This window comes from Microcaecilia unicolor, chromosome 3 (genome assembly GCF_901765095.1).
Source record: "Microcaecilia unicolor chromosome 3, aMicUni1.1, whole genome shotgun sequence".
NCBI lineage: Eukaryota > Metazoa > Chordata > Amphibia > Gymnophiona > Siphonopidae > Microcaecilia > Microcaecilia unicolor.
Window position 1 is genome coordinate 254,966,424 of NC_044033.1, and position 19,137 is coordinate 254,985,560.

At 51.2% G+C, this 19,137-nt stretch overlaps 1 protein-coding gene across 1 annotated transcript in view; it reads right to left on the reverse strand.

Annotated features, from left to right (window-relative positions):
- Positions 1-62: 62 nt before the first annotated feature.
- CCDC155 (coiled-coil domain containing 155) overlaps positions 63-19,137 on the reverse strand; it is a 28,595-nt gene continuing 9,520 nt past the window's right edge. The window contains exons 7-18 of the mRNA XM_030197920.1: positions 14,029-14,146; positions 13,760-13,810; positions 13,098-13,175; positions 12,759-12,815; positions 12,438-12,497; positions 10,790-10,851; positions 4,213-4,303; positions 3,387-3,536; positions 3,213-3,308; positions 2,818-2,984; positions 1,607-1,675; positions 63-723 (exon numbers count right to left, since the gene is read on the reverse strand). Of these exons, the coding sequence (XP_030053780.1) occupies positions 534-723; positions 1,607-1,675; positions 2,818-2,984; positions 3,213-3,308; positions 3,387-3,536; positions 4,213-4,303; positions 10,790-10,851; positions 12,438-12,497; positions 12,759-12,815; positions 13,098-13,175; positions 13,760-13,810; positions 14,029-14,146 (1,189 nt within the window). The 3' untranslated portion in view covers positions 63-533. The remainder of the gene's footprint in view (positions 724-1,606; positions 1,676-2,817; positions 2,985-3,212; positions 3,309-3,386; positions 3,537-4,212; positions 4,304-10,789; positions 10,852-12,437; positions 12,498-12,758; positions 12,816-13,097; positions 13,176-13,759; positions 13,811-14,028; positions 14,147-19,137) is intronic.

The window sequence follows — 19,137 nt, forward strand, 5'->3', positions numbered from 1 at the left end:
TCAGGTAAGAGAGTAGCCGTTGGATTTTATGCTAGGCTTGTTTGCTTTGGAGAAGAGCGTGCCAGTGTTCACTATCTTTATTCCCTTAGGAGAGGTGGCCCCCACATTAAGTTCCATTGGGATCCCATTCTGTGCCCAACCCACCAGCTAGTTGTGCTGAAGGCTTGTATTTATTGGGTTTAATTAACTGCCTGCATGAAGAGATTGAGCTGCCTCAAAAACGGTGCTTAAAAATCACACTGGATCATTCATACGTACATATGTGTAGTAGAGATCACGCTTCCCCACACTGTGAAATGCAGCTGCCCTGGCTACAACTCAGCCATACATTTAGAATCTCATTGTATTTTTGATCCACAGCAAGCACACAGGAAAAAAAAATCCCTTCCTGGCTATTGGTGTGGTGGGAGCAGACACACAGTGGGTGGAAACAAATTTTATTAAAGGCCACTGTTTCAGACCTTACACAGTTGTTGAGGCTTTCTTGGCCCAGGGTGGCGGCTTCCCTGATTTGCCCTGCTGGGTCTTGCTTGTCACATTGGCGGAGGCTTCAGGTAGCGCAGCTGGATGTGAGGCAAAAATACTCCCCTCATTGTGGTCCACATGCGATCCCCATCACCAGACAGGACTGTGCTCACTAGCAGAAGCAGCAACAGGAACCCCAGCACTGGGGCTCCCTGGACCAAAACCAGCCAGGGCTGAAAGCCTGGTTCTGATGGAGATCTAGGGAGAAGGAACAGAATCACTCACATGGGCTCTCAGAGGGAAGGGACAGTGAAAAGCAACCTTTCTACCAAGTCCACCCAGCTCCTAAATGCCTCCCACTCTTCTGCAGCCTCTCACCTCTGTGTCATTGGTGGTCCATAGGCGGAAGGCTGAGCTATTAAACTCTGGAATTTGGTGCCAGAGAATGTGTTAAAAGCAGGTAGCTTAGGATTTAAAAAAAAGTTTGGATAACTTCCTAAAAGAAAAGTCCATAAGTCATTATTAAAATGGAATTGGAAAAATCCACTGCTTATTTCTAGGACAAGCAGTATAAAATGTTTTGTACTGTTTTGGGATCTTGCTAGGTACTTGTGACCTGGATTGGCCACTGTTGGAAACAGGATTCTGGGCTTGATGGACCTTCGGTCTGTCCCAGTGTGGCAATACTGTAAGAATGCTGACCGCTGCTAGCTGAATATTGGCTAGTGAGCTACTTAATTTGTGCCCTATTTTCAGCCATTGTACTGAAAATTCAACTTAATTTAGGAACTTAAAGTTTTATGCTCATAAATTTAGGCTTTCCATTCATTTGCCGCCATATATGAGCTTAATTTCTGAGCTTAGTGCTGAAAATCAGAGCTAAGCTCCTAACTTTTTCCTGCCCTAAATCCACCTGCTACTACCCACTTTCTATGCTCCTAAATTTAAGAGTTTAGTGATATTTTGAGTAAAAATGTATGTACTCAGCCCTAGTAAATTTTCAAATAGGCCAACCGATGAGCATAAATATATAATTTATTGTGGGTATCCAGGTGTGACTCAAGGAGTGGGCTGAGGACCCCTGTTCTAAATTAACCAGGATACTCTTGTGGAAAGAGTGCTTTTGTTTTGAAGGACTTACCTGGAAAGCGGGACCAACTGGTTCTTCACTGGGAGTAAGGCCAGGTTTTCTGGAGACATTTCAGTCCTGCTGAGGAAGAAAGACAGAAGAGAACACGGTCTGTAGAGACATTTTAGTCCTGCTGAGGATGAAGGACAGAAGAGACAGGGTCTGTAGAGACATTTCGGTCCAGCATAGTGATACTGCAGAGCTGTTCATTTTGTTATGGGTTTGAGAGTCAGGGCTCCCACACACTTACCTCTTCTGTGCAGCGGGGTCCAGGAGCTTCGTCAAGGAGCAGGGAGGATGTACAACTTTTTAGGGGAAAGGAAAACTCCCAAATGTTGAGATCCACATTCAGGACTACAGTGGAAATATTTTAATTAGATCTTCCTCATCGGGGCAAAGGTGAGAGAGACCTGGGGAGAGAGCTGGGGGCACAGGAGTTGTGCAAACAAACCAGTTTAGAGGTCTCTAGCTGTTCACATGTCTACTAAGCCTTACAGGAACAATTTATAGCAGTCTGTGGATCCTGCACAGAACAGGTCTTGCTTTTGCTCCTGTTGCTCCCAGAGAAGTGAAGAGCTAGTCTGCCCCTTTAACCAAAGCCCTCCCCTCATATTTTCCACAGAACGAGAGGGGAGGAAATGAGGTTGCACTGCATTGCTATGTTATTGACACACGGTAATGTTAAGGCAGGGGACGTATCTTTGCAGCAGTACCATGGGATAAATTTCATGCCTTTTCGAGTCCCAATGTGTCAAGTTCTTTGGAGCCTGATCTTCGGTTCTGTGAACTTGGTTCTATTTTATGTTAGGGTCTTATTCCTTTTGGGATTTCCTACTCAGTTGCTACAGACATTGCACGTGTGATAAAGGTGCAGGGCATCATGGCTTACAGTGTACCTTTTTTGTGGTTTGTGTCTTGGCCCCACACGTTCCCATTCTGCTGCTCTGTTTCAGCTACAGACTTTCTGGGTCACTTTTTTCTCTTTCTTGCCTACACTACATCCCCAACAAGATCAAGTTAGGTACATCTTTGGAGCCACCTTACAGCACTCAGACAACAAGCCTACTGCACTGGGTATGTGAAAGCAGCGCTTCCACCTCTTTCTACCAGAATTGTAGGTAGTCGGTGCAACACCGAAGGTGTAGCACTCTGTTTATACCAAGTCCTCTGCTTCAGTCCTTCGCTCCCACCCCTGTCCACACCCTCTCCTGGAGTGCCAGTACCTGCTCTTGATGTCTGGCCACAGCCACCGCTGCGCCTGCTGTCGGTATGTCTGATTCTGGATCTTCAGCGGGTGTAGATGAGTTTCACAGGCAGCCTTGCAACTTGCCAGGCAGTTGAGTCGGCGCAGTAGTGCCTCGCCCGCCTGTTCTAATCCATGTGCCAGGCTCTGGAAGAAGGGACAATGACAGAGGAAGCAACTGTCACCCTTCTTTGATACCTGGTTACTAAATGACATGAGACAATCCAAAGCCTTCTTCTCTTATTTCTGCTTTTTAGCATTTTACAGCATGCTGAATACACATCTTCAGCATTCTTAACCCCTGCAGCACACACCATTATCCTTCTGCATGGTTTGCATCTAGTCCATAACCAACTTAGGTCTGCATACACCTACCTGTACCTCTGCCATCCCGTCCAGCACATTCCCAGTGTCTGTCAGCTGTTTAACCTGGTACAACAGAGCCTCTGTTTCCTGCCTAACCTGCGTCATCTGTAGAGGGAAACCACATGGCGATCAACCAACCATCACCCAGATGCCAACTACATCTGCTTGAAAGCATGATCTCACCAGCTCTGCAGTGCCTTCACAGGGATTCAGATCGCATCTTTCCTCCCACCTGCCCAGCAGTTCATCTTGCAGGGTGGGAGCAGTGTTTCTATCAGGCCACAGGAGCGTCCCACACAAGGGATCGATCAGCTCAACGTCTGTATCCTTCCCCTGCAGAAAAAGGCAGAATGGCATCCAATCTATGTGAAAATCTCATTTCCTAGTGTCTCTGTGGTGCGGTGCAGGATTTGGCCTCGTGGAAATTGGATCAAAGCAAAATGCTTGTAGCCTTGTACGAGGCTGTAACAATTTAAGCTATCTTAAGACAAATGGCTGCTGTTCTCTCACTCCCCCACCTCCTGTGATGGCTGACTCGGTTAGGGTAAAAGTGAAGAGCATCCAGTGGTGTTTGCATACCAAACTACAATGGAAGAAAAGTTTGTCATATGCCTGTCAAAGATGGACCACCTCTGTTTAGTTGAGACATGGGACAAGTTATTAGCATATCGCAATCTGAGTTTAAGCCTAATCAGTGGAGCGTTTCTTAGAGGTCTTCTGTGGATTCCATCTAAAAACGCTTTAATTCTTAAGAAACGCTCATGTATCCCCCCTCTGGAGTCAATGGCTTAGCAGTGTGACAACCTAAAGGGAAGAGAAGGGGAACAATAGCCATGTTATTGTTCTCTTGGGAAGGAAAAGCCCATCTCACTGGCCCAAATTCATAGAGAACAGGGGTTCGCTTAATTCATTATTCAGTGCTCTAATCACCTTCCCCATTTTCTGAAGGCCAGATACTGCATGTCTGGTGGGGCACAGCTACCCTTCATAAACCCTCTGCTCCCCTCACCTGTTGTACATCCTCTATCTCCAGACACAGTGACTGTGACATTCTCTTCTGGACGGAGACCAATGTGGTGCCCAGTGGTGCCTCTGGAAACCTTCAATATAAGAAGAGATGAGACAGGACCGTGTGTGTGTCTGACAGTGGTAAAGATACCGCTACCACTGATACATGAGGCCGAAGGAAGAAGACTGGCATCTTCCAAATACCACAGGCAATGATGTGCCCTTAGCAGGATCATGAGTGCGGCCCACGAGCCCTTCAAAGGGATATGGCTAGGGATGTGTATTCCTTTGAAATTAACATGAGAAAATGTCATGGACATTTCCATATCATCAAGCTGATCAATCCATAGACTGGTGGGTTGTGTCCATCTACCAGCAGGTGGAGATAGAGAGCAAACTTTTGCCTCCCTATATGTGGTCATGTGCTGCCGGAAACTCCTCAGTATGTTCTCTATCTCAGCAGGTGGTGGTCACACACAGCAGCAGCTGTGGCTAGGCCTCCAAGCCTAATCCTTAGGTTTTGTTGAGGCCTGGGGTTGAGGGCTCTTTTGAGCAAGTGCAAACCTGGTGGTGCCAGGTCCCTCCTTTTCTCCCGCTGGCTCCGTTAAAAAAAAAAAAAAAAAAAAAAAATTTTTAAACGTCCTTAAAGGCGTTTATTTCGACGTTTATTTAAACGTTCATTGCAGCTACTCACTGGGACACCAGTTCGTTACAGCTCGGAGCGGCAAGCAGGTAATTTTACCTTTTTATAGCGGGCAGGGGGTTCCCCGATTCTTCTCCTCGTGGCATATGGCGTCGGAGGGCGAGGGCGCAAAGGGTCGCTCCCCGGATCGCTTGAGCGCTTCTAGAGGGGATGCGGGGGTCTTACAGCCTGATTCGACCTTGTTGGATGACAGTTTCGTGACCGATGAATGTCCCGGTCCTTCCTCCGGCGTGGCGGTTTTTCCCGCCATAAACGCCCATCCCCCGCTCCTTGCCTCCGCCATCTTGGCCGGCCACGCGGCTCGGACGGCTTCTTCGTGGGCCGCCCTTGAGGTTGGAGACATTAATGCCATGAACGCCCTTAATTTGGGCGACGGCACAAAAGCGGCTACAGTTAAGTGCCGTTCTTCCCGCGCGGCTCCTTCGCGGAGTGTCGCGCCGGACGCCATTTTGGATGCGCAGCATGCCTCTCCCCCGCTCTTGCGAGCGCCGGTTGAGGGTGCGTCTAGGGCTGTTGCCCAGGCTGCGGAAGTGCACAGTCTGGGGGGTTTCTCCCCCGAGTTTGTTTTGCTGCTGCATCAGGCTTTCCTCATACAAACGCTGCCCCTGCTCCCTCTTCTGATAAAGAGGTTGAGGTTCCCAGAGGTAAACGCCCTCGGGTTGATTTCCAGGCCTTGGAGGACTTTGTCTCCTCCGATGTAGATGAGGGCAGCGTGTCTGAGGTCTCCCAACGGTCCTTTGCGGATTCCTTGGAGGAGACGGATCCCAGCTCGGATGGAGCGGATGACCCCTCTGCAGCGCGGCTTTTTAGCCCAGAGGATTTGCCCAACCTGTTAGTGCAGGCCATGGGCATTTTGATGATTTCCTCTCCGGAGGACGTCTCTCCCTCAGCCCCTGTTGGCTCTGCCATTATGCTGGGGACGAAGCGCCCGCCTAGAACCTTCCACGTGCATGATGCCATGCACACCTTAATTTCGGCTCAATGGGATGTCCCGGAAGCGAGCCTCAAAGTGGCTAGGGCTATGTCCCGCCTCTATCCTTTACCTGAAAGTGAACGTGAGGCCTATCTGTGGCCTACTGTGGATTCTTTAATCACTGCGGTGACTAAGAAAACGGCTTTGCCGGTGGAAGGTGGCACGGCCCTAATGGACGCCCAAGACAGAAGATTGGAGGCGGCCTTAAGGTCGTCCTTTGAGGCAACTGCTTTAAGTTTGCAGGCCTCGGTTTGCGGTTCCTATGTGGCCAGGGCGTGCCTGACTATGGTGCAGCGGGCTTCCCCCTCGGATCATTCCTTGAGGGCTGATTGGCAGGCCCTGGAATCGGGCCTAGCCTATTTGGCAGACTTGCTGTATCATGTCTTGAGAGCCTCAGCTAAAGGCATGGCTCAGACAGTCTCTGCGCGGCGGTGGCTTTGGCTGATACATTGGTCTGCTGACCACGCCTCTAAATCCCGCCTGGCTAGATTGCCTTTTAAGGCAAGCTGCTCTTTGGGGTCGAGCTGGACAAAATCGTGACCGATCTCGGCACGTCTAAGGGCAAGAAGTTACCAGAGGTCATGGCTCGGGCTAGTACTCGTCCCGGTACCTCCAGAGGACGGTTTCAGGAAGCCCGTCGGTACCGCCCGGGCAGGTCGGGCTCCTCTGCCCCCTCTTCCTTCAAGAGGAATTTCTCCCCCAAGCAGCATTCCTTTCGCAGAGACCGCCGTCCCGGAGGTGCTCCCTCCGGTCCTCCCCCAGGGTCTCGCGCCCGGTGACGGGGCCTTGGTCCACGCCCCAGTGCAGATTGGAGGACGGCTGTCCTCGTTTCTGGGTGAGCGGACCACAGTAACTTCACACGCTTGGGTGCTGGAAGGCATCAGAGACGGCTACAAGCTAGAGTTCTGCCGACCCTTAAGAGACGGGTTTGTACTCTCTCCCTGCAAGTCTCCGGTCAAAGCTGTGGCAGTGCAGCAGACCTTGGACAACCTGATCCGCCTGGGTGCGGTCGTTCCGGTGCCAAAAAATCAGATTGGCAAGGGACGTTACTCCATTTACTTTGTGGTACCAAAGAAAGGAGGTTCTGTCCGGCCTATCCTCGACCTCAAAGGGGTCAATCGGGCCTTGAAAGTGAGGCACTTTCGCATGGAGACTCTCCGCTCTGTTATAGCGGCAGTGAAGGCAGGAGAGTTCTGGGCTTCCTTGGACATCAAGGAAGCGTACCTGCATATTCCCATCTGGCCTCCTCCAACGCTTTCTGCGTTTTACAGTCCTGAGACGACACTTCCAGTTCAGAGCCCTCCCTTTCTGGTTGGCTACTGCTCCGCGGACCTTTTCCAAAGTAATGGGGGTCATAGCGGCCTTCCTGCTAAAGGAAGGAGTACAAGTCCATCCTTATCTGGACGACTGGTTGATCCGAGCCCCCTCTTATGCAGGGTGCGGCAAAGCTATGGACTGGGTAGTTGCTCTTTTGAGCTCCCTGGGATGGATCATCAACTGGAAGAAGAGCCAGCTGCACCCGACTCAGTCCCTGGAGTATCTGGGAGTTCGATTCGACACCCAAGTGGGCAGAGTGTTCCTGCCAGACAATCGGATTGTCAAGCTTCAGGCTCAGGTGGACTAGTTCCTAGTAGCCTCTCCTATTCGGGCTTCGGACTACGTGCAGCTGTTGGGCTCTATGACGGCCACGATGGAAGTAGTGCCCTGGGCCAGGGCTCATATGAGACCACTACAGCTATCTCTGCTGCTGCGCTGGACTCCGATGTCGGAGGATTCTGCTGTGCGCCTTCCCTTGGACCCAGCAGTGCGCAAGGCGCTGAGCTGGTGGACGCAGACAGACAAGTTGTCTGCAGCAATGCCTCTGGTGACCCCGGAGTGGATTGTCGTCACGACAGACGCCTCTTTGATGGGCTGGGGAGCCCAATGCTTGGGAAGGACAGTGCAGGGGCTCTGGTCTCCTGCAGAGGCAAGTGGTCTATCAACCTCCTGGAACTCAGGGCCATTCGGTTGGTGTTATTGGAGTTCATCCCGGTACTGGTGTTGAAGCCTGTACGGGTCCTGTCGGACAATGCCACGGCTGTGGCCTATATCAACCGCCAGGGAGGTACCAAGAGCGCCCCTCTAGCCAAGGAGGCTATGAATCTATGCCAGTGGGCGGAAGCGAACCTGGAGCAGGAGCCCGGAGAGCGGCAGCTATCTGCTCAGGCGTTCTTGGACATCACGAAGCGCTGGGGCCAGCCGAGCCTATATCTGATGGCGTCATCGGCCAATTGCCAAGTGCCGCGCTTGTTCAGCAGAGGACGGGACCCTCGATCCCTGGGAGTAGTTGCTCTTCTCCAACAGTGGCCGACACAAGAGCTTCTCTATGTGTTCCCGCCCTGGCCCATGTTGGGCAGGGTGCTAGTCCGGGTGGCAAAGCATCCCGGCAGGGTAATCCTGGTGGTCCGGATTGGACCAGATGTCCCTGGTATGCGGACTTGATCAGGCTCTCAGTCGGCGATCCTCTGCGGCTGCCAGTGGAGCAGGGCCTGTTACATCAGGATCCCGTGGTGATGGAGGATCCCTCCACCTTTGGTCTTACGGCCTGGCTATTGAGCGGCAGCGTCTGAGGAAGAAGGGCTTCTCAGACAAGGTCATCACCACTATGCTGAGAGCGAGGAAGCGCTCTACTTCTACTGCTTACGCCAGGGTTTGGCGTGTCTTTGCAGCATGGTGTGAAGCAGGCTCACTTTCTCCCTTCACTGCTCCAATTCTTCAGTGTTGGCGTTCCTGCAAGAAGGTCTGGAGAAAGGCCTGTCGCTCAGTTCCCTTTAAGTCCAGATAGCGGCTCTGGCTTGCTTCAGGGGCCGCCTGAAGGGTGCTTCCCTGGCTTCGCAGCCAGATGTGGTGCGCTTTCGCAAGGGAGTTACTCACCTGCGCCCTCCTCCGCACTCAGTGGTGCCTGCGTGGATTCTCAACCTGGTGCTAAGAGCATTGCAGAAGCCGCCTTTTGAACCCTTGGCAAGGGCATCTCTGAAAGACCTGACGTTGAAAGCAGTCTTTTTGGTGGCTATCACTTCAGCCAGAAGAGTTTCCGAGCTCCAGGCGCTCTCTTGTCGAGAGCCTTTTCTGCAGTTCACTGAGGCAGGAGTGACTATTCGCACAGTGCCTTCCTTCCTGCCCAAGATTGTTTCTCGCTTCCATGTGAATCAGCAGCTCTGTCTCCCTTCCTTTCGTAGGGAGGACTACCCAGAGGAGTACTCTGCTCTTAAATATCTGGATGTGAGACGAGTCATCATCAGATACTTGGAAGTGACCAATGATTTCCGGAAATCGGATCATCTGTTTGTCCTGTTTGCAGGTCCTCGTAAGGGTCTGCAGGCTGCTAAGCCTACAGTGGCAGGATGGGTCAAGGAAGCCATGGCAGCGGCTTATGTGGCCGCGGGGAAGGTGCCGCCTATCCAGCTGAAGGCTCACTCCACAAGAGCTCAGGCGGCCTCGATGGCAGAGGCCGGATCCGTCTCCTTGGAAGAGATATGCAGGCGGCAACTTGGGCTTCGGCTCATACATTCTCCAAGCATTACCGTTTGACGGTGGCTGCACGGGCGGAGGCCCGGTTTGGAGCTTCAGTGTTGAGGTCAGGGATTTCAATGTCCCGCCCTGGGTGAGTACTGCTTCGGTACATCCCACCAGTCTATGGATTGATCAGCTTGTGAATTATGTATAATCATACCTGATAATTTTCTTTCCATTAATCATAGCTGATCAATCCATAGCCCCTCCCAGATATCTGTACTGTTTTTATTCTGGTTGCATTTCAGGTTCAAGTTTAGTCTTCAGTTACTTCAGAAAGACTTCGTGTTCAAGTTTTTTCACTTGGATTCTTCAAGAGTTGAGACGAGTTTGTGTTACAGTGAGCTGCTGCATTCCTCTCCCCCCCCCGTTTTACGGGGCTGGATTGAGACATAAATTCTGCCGGCACTCCCTCCCGCTTCGTGCGGCTGTAGGGCAGCTTTGTACCCCTCCCGCTTCGGCGGTGTTAGGGTCAGTCAGCTCCTCCCGCGGTTGCGGTTGCAGGATAAGCCAGATCCCCCCGCATCGGCGGGTGTGGTGTCCCTCCCCCGCTCCGCGGGGATGAGCTGGACGGATTCCCCTCCCCCACTTGTGTGGGGATGAGCTGGGTTAATTCCCCTCCCCCGTTTCGGCGGTGGTGAGCTGGGCAGAGTGTCCCTTCGTGGGTGTAATTCTCTTATGTGCTGAGTCCTGCGGATGGAGCTTTGATATCGACATACTGAGGAGTTTCCGGCAGCACATGACCACATATAGGGAGGCAAAAGTTTGCTCTCTATCTCCACCTGCTGGTAGATGGACACAACCCACCAGTCTATGGATTGATCAGCTATGATTAATGGAAAGAAAATTATCAGGTATGATTATACATAATTTTACCTTCTCCATGATGTTTCGTGTTACTTTTTAGCCGAAACGACAGTTTAAAAAAATATCCAGAATGTTTTTTTTTCCCATGTGTCAATAATAATGCTCATTTTTTGAAAAATGTTCGCCCTGTCAATGAAGCATATATATAGTCTTTTGGAAAGAGTGAGCACACTGTCGCAAAAATGTATGCACATTTTTGGAACTGTGTGCTTTTTCCAAACACACTATTAATGATATTGCTTCTGTAATGAGAAACCACCCCAAAAAACAAATGAACAAAATGAAGATTCCCATAAATGCCCCGAGAACCAAAACGACATCCAAATGTTTGGGCTGCACACCCCTACATACAGCCATCCTCAGCATACACTGAACTGCCCACATTGTCACTACTGCGCGCCCTGCCATTCGGATTTCTGTTGCTCCTTTAGTACACCACTCCCATCTAGCGATCATATTACATTGTTCGGCAAGGCAACACACTTGATGTCCAGGTAGGTCTGGGACAGCTGCTTCTGTAACTGAATGATTTCGGATTTCAGCTCCTGCAGAAACATTTGAAGAAACAAGATTGGTAGTTGTCCCATAATATTCTGCACACCATGCCACTTGAAGGAATCCCAAGCTATGCTGCAGAACCCAAGGGAGATGGGCTTGAACGCTGCCTGGCTGTTGAGGATGCTACATGTACACATTAGAACTGCTTTGTGCTTCAGATTGGCATTTAAGAGAGAAAGGAGTGCAGAGGGAACTAAGGAGAATGAGAAGAGCAAAGGGGGAACTAGAAGGGAAAGAAAAGTGGAGGCAAGGCAGTCGCTGGACAAAATGGCAGGCCTGAGCAAGGAGAAATTCGGTGGTCTTACCTGCTAATGTCCTTTCCTTGAGTCCCACCAGACCAGTCCAGAATCTGTGGGTTATGCCTGCCAATCAGCAGATGGTGACAGAAAAGAACATGTTCTGAGCTCTGCCTGATAAGGGTACTGTGCAGCATTAGCTCCTCAGCATTTTGCATTACCAGGCAGAGGTAGGATACCTCCTTGTTGTAAACGTATTCTCAATTGTGATTGCAGCAAAAAATGTTTTTTTCTCTCCTTTTTTAAACATAGAGCTCAAAGGAACAGTATTGTATAAACACATATGAAAGTGTCCCAAGTCTTAGTTTGAATGTAAAACAGCAAGAGAACAGGTAGATCCAATTTCTCTATCCTTAGCATCTTCACCAGATTAGTCCAGAACCACTGCGTTGTAGCAAAGCAATCCTTAAACGGGCTGTAACACTGTTCCTGCTTTCAGTACTTCAGTCTCAAATGCTGCCTGCGCTCTGGCAGCCAAATCTAGCAGATAATGGTTTGAAAAGGTATGAAAAGAAGACCAACTTGCTGCCCTACAAATGTCTCCAGGTAACACTTTGCAATTCTGCACAGGAAGTCATTATCCCTCTCATGGACTGAGCTCTGAAACCTGAGGGAGGCTGCTTCTCTTTGAGAATGTAGGCTGAAAAAGTAGGTTCTTTGAGCCAACATGCAATAGTAGCCTTGGAGGCTGCCAAACCTTTTCTGAATCTTCCAAAGAGGACAAACAATCTATATGACTTGCAAAATTTATTAGTGACTTTCAGATATTTCATAAGAACTCGACATACATCCAGCAAATGCAAGAAGAGTGAGGAATTGAATTATGAAACAAGCTGCATTGTCTGCCCATCACGATCTGCTGGAGACAGAAATACTGAGGAGCAAAGGCTGACGGGTGCTCTTCTAGGGTAGAACTCACAAACTGTTCTGCTCTGTCTTCATCTGCATATTGGCAGGCATAACACACAGGTTCTGGGCTGGTCTGGTGAGGACCAAGGAAGGGTTGCTTTTGAGATCTTCTCTTAAGGGCTTGCATGCTCAAAGGCTTAACAGATTGACTTCAAAGTATGATATGGCATCCCCCCAGTTTAGTGCCCTTCTCACTCTCTGTTTGCAATCGCTCTGGGTGAAGGAAAGTTGAAAAAAGGAGCCTGACAGCCCCTCCTGTGTTTTTAACTCTCTGATCAGAGAGAAAATGCTGGAGCAGGATATGGTGAACGACAGGGAGGAGGTACAAGGCATTGACAACCCAGATACTAAATGCTGTTTTAGGTCACCTGAATCATGTCTTGGTATTCCTCCAGTGTTTCCTTTAGTTCCTCGGCCTGGTTCACACTCTGTTAACAGCCAGAGGAAAGCAATGTCAGGTCTTCTCCTGGTTTAGGAAATAGGACAAGTGTTCTGAAAGGAAAGTCCTTGTAGGGTAACAGGCAAAATAGTTTTGTCAGTGAGAGAAAGCAGAGTGAAGACCATCTGCCATTAGGCAGCCATGTCTGGCTACAGGCCTATGGGAGTCACATATAGAAAAGGCTGAAATACCAGAGAACCGTTCAGTTAGCAGTCCCCCAGCTTCAGATGGTACAAGTGGAGTTGCTCACCTGCCTAAGAAGGATGTCTTTGTGGATGAGGAAATTTTCACAATCACCAAGCTGGTGCTATGGAAGAAAAAAGAAGAAGCCAGTCCTCTGAGGTCTCAAATCCTATTCTAACGCATCAAGACAATATGGTGGCTCAGACCCAGGTGTCTAATTTTGTATACAAAATGTTTTGTGTTTACAAGCCTGTCTAAAGATCACCATTTCTTACCTGTGAGGCAGGAAAGGACATTAGATAACAGGAAAGATCAGATTTGGAAGTGCTGGTTGCGTTTTGCAATCTAACATGGCATTTTTGGGTCTTACTGTGTGAGAGAATGTACTGTGGTCCAGGACTTGTACCTGTAAATCTACAGTTTCAGTAACCAGCTGGTCGATCTTATGTCTCGCCCGCTCTCCCTCTGCAAGCAGCTTTTCATTCTGGAAAACAGCCACACCCTCAGCATCACATCAGGAACAAAATTAAGGGGACCTGTAGCCAAGCAGGCTGATACATTTCTCCAACAATCCCACCCCCTTCTATCTCTGAGGAACTTCTGGAAGCCCACTTTCCCTCTGGCCCCACTCAAGGAGAGACTGTAGAGAGAAGCTGGGTACTGAAGGAGACATGATAGAGGTCTGTAAAAGTGAATCAGTTACTTGCCCTTTCCAAAAAGTACAGAAGATACTAAAAAGTATATTTAAAACAAATCAGAGGAAAGTCCATAAATCATTACTAAGGTAAATCTGCAGAAAGCCACTTTTGGGGATCAACTTGTGACATGGATTGGCCACTGGGCTTGATGGACTTTTGGTTTGATCCAGTATGGCAATTCTTGTGTTGAAACAATGTAAGCATTAAATGACCCAGATTCTTCACAGATGAGTGTACTTTCCATAGCGTTTATGTAAGAGCTTGCCCAAAGATTAGCGAACAAGACCCCCAGGCTTTCCCCTCCCAGCTGTCAGCAAATGAGAAGCACATTTCCCTCAAGCAGCCTCTCTGAAGGCTGATCATAGCTCACCACGTCTTGCAGGTCCTGCACCTGGCTACTTAGGCCCTGCTGCTCCTTCTCCTGCCAAGAAACATAGAAAGCCGCTTTAATATCAGAAAGGGGACTTGTGGGAGCTGTTCATTGATACACCACAGGCCCCGTTCACCACTTTTGGTTGAGTAAGAACACAAGAGTAATGCCACCAGGGTCTGGAACAGTGAAGCACAGTGGGACTGCAAAGGCTGAGGACATGGACCCATCCAGTTGCAAGGACCCCACTTTTTATTCAGTGTACCTACCAGCTGCCGGCTCTGGGCCTGAAGCTGACAGTTCTTCTCCTCCAGGCTCTTCACCACTATCTTCAGCTCTTCCAGTTCGCTGGCTGTAGACTTGGCATCCTGCAGGGCCTGCTGAGAACTGGAAAGGTGAAATTAGGTCTTACCTGCTAATTTTCTTTCCTCTAGACCCTCCAGACCGGTCAAGACGCGTGGGTTATGTCCTCCTACCAGCAGAGGGAGACTGAGAAACACTGAGCTTTTGAATACTGTATATATAACCTGTGCAGTACATCCACTAGCCAGTATAACCCTGACAAAGCAGAGAAAACCAAAACACCAACTACAACTAACTACCCTGTACGTGGTCACTGCCAACTGGACACTTTCTTCATCTCTTTCATTGTGCCCTTTTTATTGTGTGTGCTTCCACAGGTGGACTCTCAAACACGGTCACACCTAACCAGACTCATAACAACAAAAGTCTGAAACCATAGAAATCACACTCAACAGCTGCCAAGATAGAACAACAGAAAGACCAGACTAAAACAAACCTCCTGGCCTAAAGTACAGACAGGGCGGGCCTTGACCGGTCTGGAGGGTCTAGAGGAAAGAAAATTAGCAGGTAAGACCTAATTTCACCTTCCTCCACGACCCTCCAGACCGGTCAAGACGTGTGGGAAGTACCAAAGCAGTAACATCCTAAGGGCGGGATCCACGAAGGCCAGAGGTCAACACTGCAGCCCCAAAGCCTGCCTCGTCCTTGGCATGTACATCAATCCTGTAATGTTAAACAAACGAATGCAAAGACGACCAAACCGCCGCTCGACAAATATCTAACGGCGGAATCATACTACTCTCCGCCCAGGAGGTCGCCATTCCCCTGGTAGAATGAGCCGAAAATTCCTTAGGAACCATGCGACCCTTCAGCAAATATGCCGACGCAATTGACTCCTTCAACCATCTAGCTATAGTAGCTTTGGAAGCTGCCGCGCCCTTTCTTGCACCACCATGGAGAACGAACAAGCGATCCGACAGTCTATAGTGCCGAGTTCTGGAAATGTAACAGCGCAAGACTCTTCGCACATCTAACTTGGCCAGTCGCCGCTGCTCCGCATCCCCCGCAAAATCACCCAAAACTGGCAAGGAAATAACTTGATTCACATGAAACTCTGACACCACCTTGGGCACAAAGGACGGCACCGGGCGCAACGAAACCTTCTCCTTGGAAAAGGACAAAAAGGGTTCTCTACAAGACAAAGCCTGAAGTTCCGACACCCGCCGGGCTGAAGTAATAGCCACCAAGAACACAGTCTTTAGGGACAGATCCTTATCCGAAACCGAAACCAAGGGCTCAAACGGCGGTCTCACCAAAGCCTCCAGCACGAGATTCAAATCCCACGGAGGTACCATCCGCCGCCGTGGCGGACGCAGTAACTTAACACCCTTCAAAAACCGCACCACATCCGGACTAGAAGCTAACGACTTCCCCTGGATCTTCCCACGAAAACACGACAAAGCTGCCACCTGCACCTTCAAAGAAGACAGGGCCAGACCCCTGTCCATACCATCCTGCAAAAACTCCAAGACATCTGTTACCGACACTTGAAAGGGAAGAACTTGTCTACCTACACACCAATGCTCAAATACTCTCCAGACCCGGACATACGCCAACGAAGTGGACTGCCTACGCGAACTCAACATCGTATCGATAACTCTGGACGAAAAACCTTTCTTCCTTAACCTGTGCCTCTCAAGAGCCAGGCCGTAAGCGAGAACCGATCCGGATCCGGCATAACTATCGGTCCCTGACACAACACCCCTGCCTCTGACAACGGCAGAGGATCCGCTACTGCCAACCGAACCAGATCTCCGTACCACGGCCGACGCGGCCAATTCGGGGCTACCAAAATCACTTGACCGGGGTGCCGAGCAATGCGCTGAATCACTCGACCGACCAACGGCCATAGCGGAAACACATACAGCAACTCCTGCGGCCAAGGCATCAGGAGCGCGTCTATGCCCTCCGTTCGAGGATCCCTCTGCCGACTGAAAAACCTCTGAACCTGAGAATTGTGGGCTGTTGCCATGAGATCCATCACGGGAAGTCCCCAGACCGACACAATGCGATTAAACACTGCCCGCTGAAGCGCCCATTCTCCTGGGTCCAGAGAATGCCTGCTTAGGTAGTCTGCCTCCACGTTGTCCACTCCAGCCACATGTGCCGCGGAGAGCGCTAGAAGATGAACCTCCGCCCATTGACACAACAGCGCCGCCTCCTCTGCGACCGCCTGACTCTTTGTGCCCCCCTGACGGTTGACATAAGCCATGGCGGTGGCGTTGTCGCAGAACACCCGGACTGCCTTCCGCACCAGCAGACTCTGAAACGCCAGCAGCGCCAGCCGAATGGCCCGAGTTTCCAAACGATTGATGGACCACTGAGCTTCTACCTGAGACCAACGACCTTGAGCTACCTGACCGAGACAATGAGCTCCCCAGCCCTGAAGACTGGCGTCTGTGACGAGGACCACCCACTGTGGAGCCTCCAACGGCATTCCCTTGTCCAGATTTCCTGGGTTTAGCCACCACCAGAGACTGAGGCGTGGGCTTATCGGCAGCTGAAGACACACGTCCAACCCCTGCGACAGGGGTGACCACCGACTGAGAAGAGCTGACTGCAACTGCCGCATATGCGCCCGGGCCCACGGAACTACTTCTATGGTGGCCGCCATCAACCCCAGAACTTGCAGATACTCCCGGGCCGTCGGAGCCGCCTCCGACAGGAACAGACGAATCTGATCCTGCAACTTGCGAATCCGAGGGCCCGGCAGGAAGACTCGACCGTTCCTGGTGTCGAAAAGCACCCCCAGATATTCCAGCGACTGTGACGGCACCAGGTGACTCTTGGCGAAGTTCACTACCCAGCCCAGAGACTGAAGAAACTGCACCACCCGAGCAGTAGACACCTCGCTCTCCGACTGGGACTTGGCCCGAATCAACCAATCGTCCAGGTACGGGTGTACCAGAATACCCTGCTTCCGCAAGGCCGCCGCCACTACAACCATGATCTTGGAAAATGTTCGAGGGGCCGTTGCTAATCCGAAAGGCAGAGCACAAAACTGAAAATGCTTTCCTAAAACCGCAAAGCGCAGAAATCGCTGATGAGCGGCCCGAATGGGAATGTGCAGATAAGCCTCCGTCAAATCCAAAGACGTGAGAAACTCCCCTTCCTGCACCGCGACAATGACCGACCTCAATGTCTCCATTCGAAAAGAGGGGACTCTTAGAGCTGCATTGACCGCCTTCAGATCTAGGATAGGCCGAAAGGCGTCCTCCTTCTTTGGGACCACAAAATAAATTGAATAGCAGCCCAAGCGACGCTGAGCGGGGGGAACAGGGACCACCGCCCCCAGACTGATCAAACGAGCCAGAGTGTCCCGTACCGCTTTTCGCTTGAGCCTCGAATGACAAGGAGACTCCAGAAACCTTTCGGGAGGCGAGCCGTCGAACTCCAGAGCGTATCCGTCTCGCACCACCTCGAGAACCCATTGATCCGCAGTGACTTGGACCCAGTCCTGGTAAAACAGACTCAGCCGAGCCCCTACCCGAACCAGAGCCTGGGCCCGCACACCTTCATTGCGAACTACGCCCCGACACCTGTCCTCCTGCGGGAAAATCACGCCCGCCGCGCCGATTGCCCCGAAAGGACTGAGTGCGCTGAAAGAACCGACCTCTAAAGGAGCCACTAGTCCTCCCGGGCCTATACCGGCGAGCCTCCTTAAACCGACCTCGGGAGGAAATACCCCTGGAAGCCGCCTTAGGACGAAAATCTGGAAGACGAGGGGCCTTGGCATCACTGAGTCCGCGCACCAACTTATCCAAATCCTCACCAAAAAGCATGGACCCCTTAAAAGGAAGCGAACAAAGCTTGGCTTTGGAAGCCGCATCTGCGACCCAACCTCGCAACCACAGTGCCCTACGTGCCCCCACCAGCATGGCCATATTCTTGGCCGAGGCACGGAGCAAATCATAAAGCGCATCCGACAAAAAGGACGATCCCATTTCCAATTTGGCTAATTCCTGTACCCCGGAGGTCCCAACCTCCACCGAATCATCAAGCAGCTTCTCGGCCCAGCGGAAACACGCCCGCGCAACCAGCCCCCCACAAACCGAGGCCTGCAGGGCCAGGGCTGACAAATCGAAACTCCGCTTGAGGAAGGCCTCAAGCCTCCTATCCTGGGGATCCCGGAGAGCAGTCCCCCCGTCCACCGGAATAGCCGTGGCTTTTGTAACTGCTGTCACCACCGCATCTACTGTGGGTGCCTTAAAGGAATCTCTATCTTCCTGTGGGAGCGGATACAATCTAGACATTGCTTTAGACACTTTACAGGGAGAATCCGGCGAATGCCACTCTTGAAACACCATATCCCGGATGTCCTTATTCATGGGAAAAGACTTAGCCTGCCGCTGAATCCCCTTAACCAAGGGGTCCACCTGTCTAGCCTCCCCCAAAGACGCCTCCGGCTGCTCAAACTTAACGGTAGAAGAGACCTGCTCAATGAGCTCCGCAAGCTCCTCCCTGTGAAAAATCCGCACTACGGAGGGGTCCTCCCCAGGGACCACCAACTCCGGATCCTGAGAACCCTCAAATCCCTCAGGGTCCCCTACATCACTAAAAGCACCTTCGGAACCTACAGGAGAGAATCCCTCCTCTTCATCCCACTCAAAACGAGGCCTCTTAGGCACTGCCGCACTAGGCCCCTCCCCTAAAGGTGTGGGTCCTGCTTTCCAAGCTTGATAGAGGGTCCATACAAAATCCGGAGGAAAACAAACGCCTCCTGTACCCTCAGGCACCCCCTTCTGTACCGATCCGGGAGCAGCAGGGCCAAAAACAGCTGATTCCGCGGGACGCGCGGAATCCAAAATGGCGGACGTTCCCGCCAAAACTAAATTCGCCGAAATCGTCCCTGCCGATGCTCCTGCCGCCCCCGACACCCCCGCACTCGCTGGGACTTCCGCACTCAATACCGGGGGTGCCGCCATCGGCGAGGCCTGCTTCGGGTCGCCGCACAACCGGCACTGACCCCCCCCCGGAGCTTCTACTCCTCGGCGCGAGCACGCGCGACAGCGAAG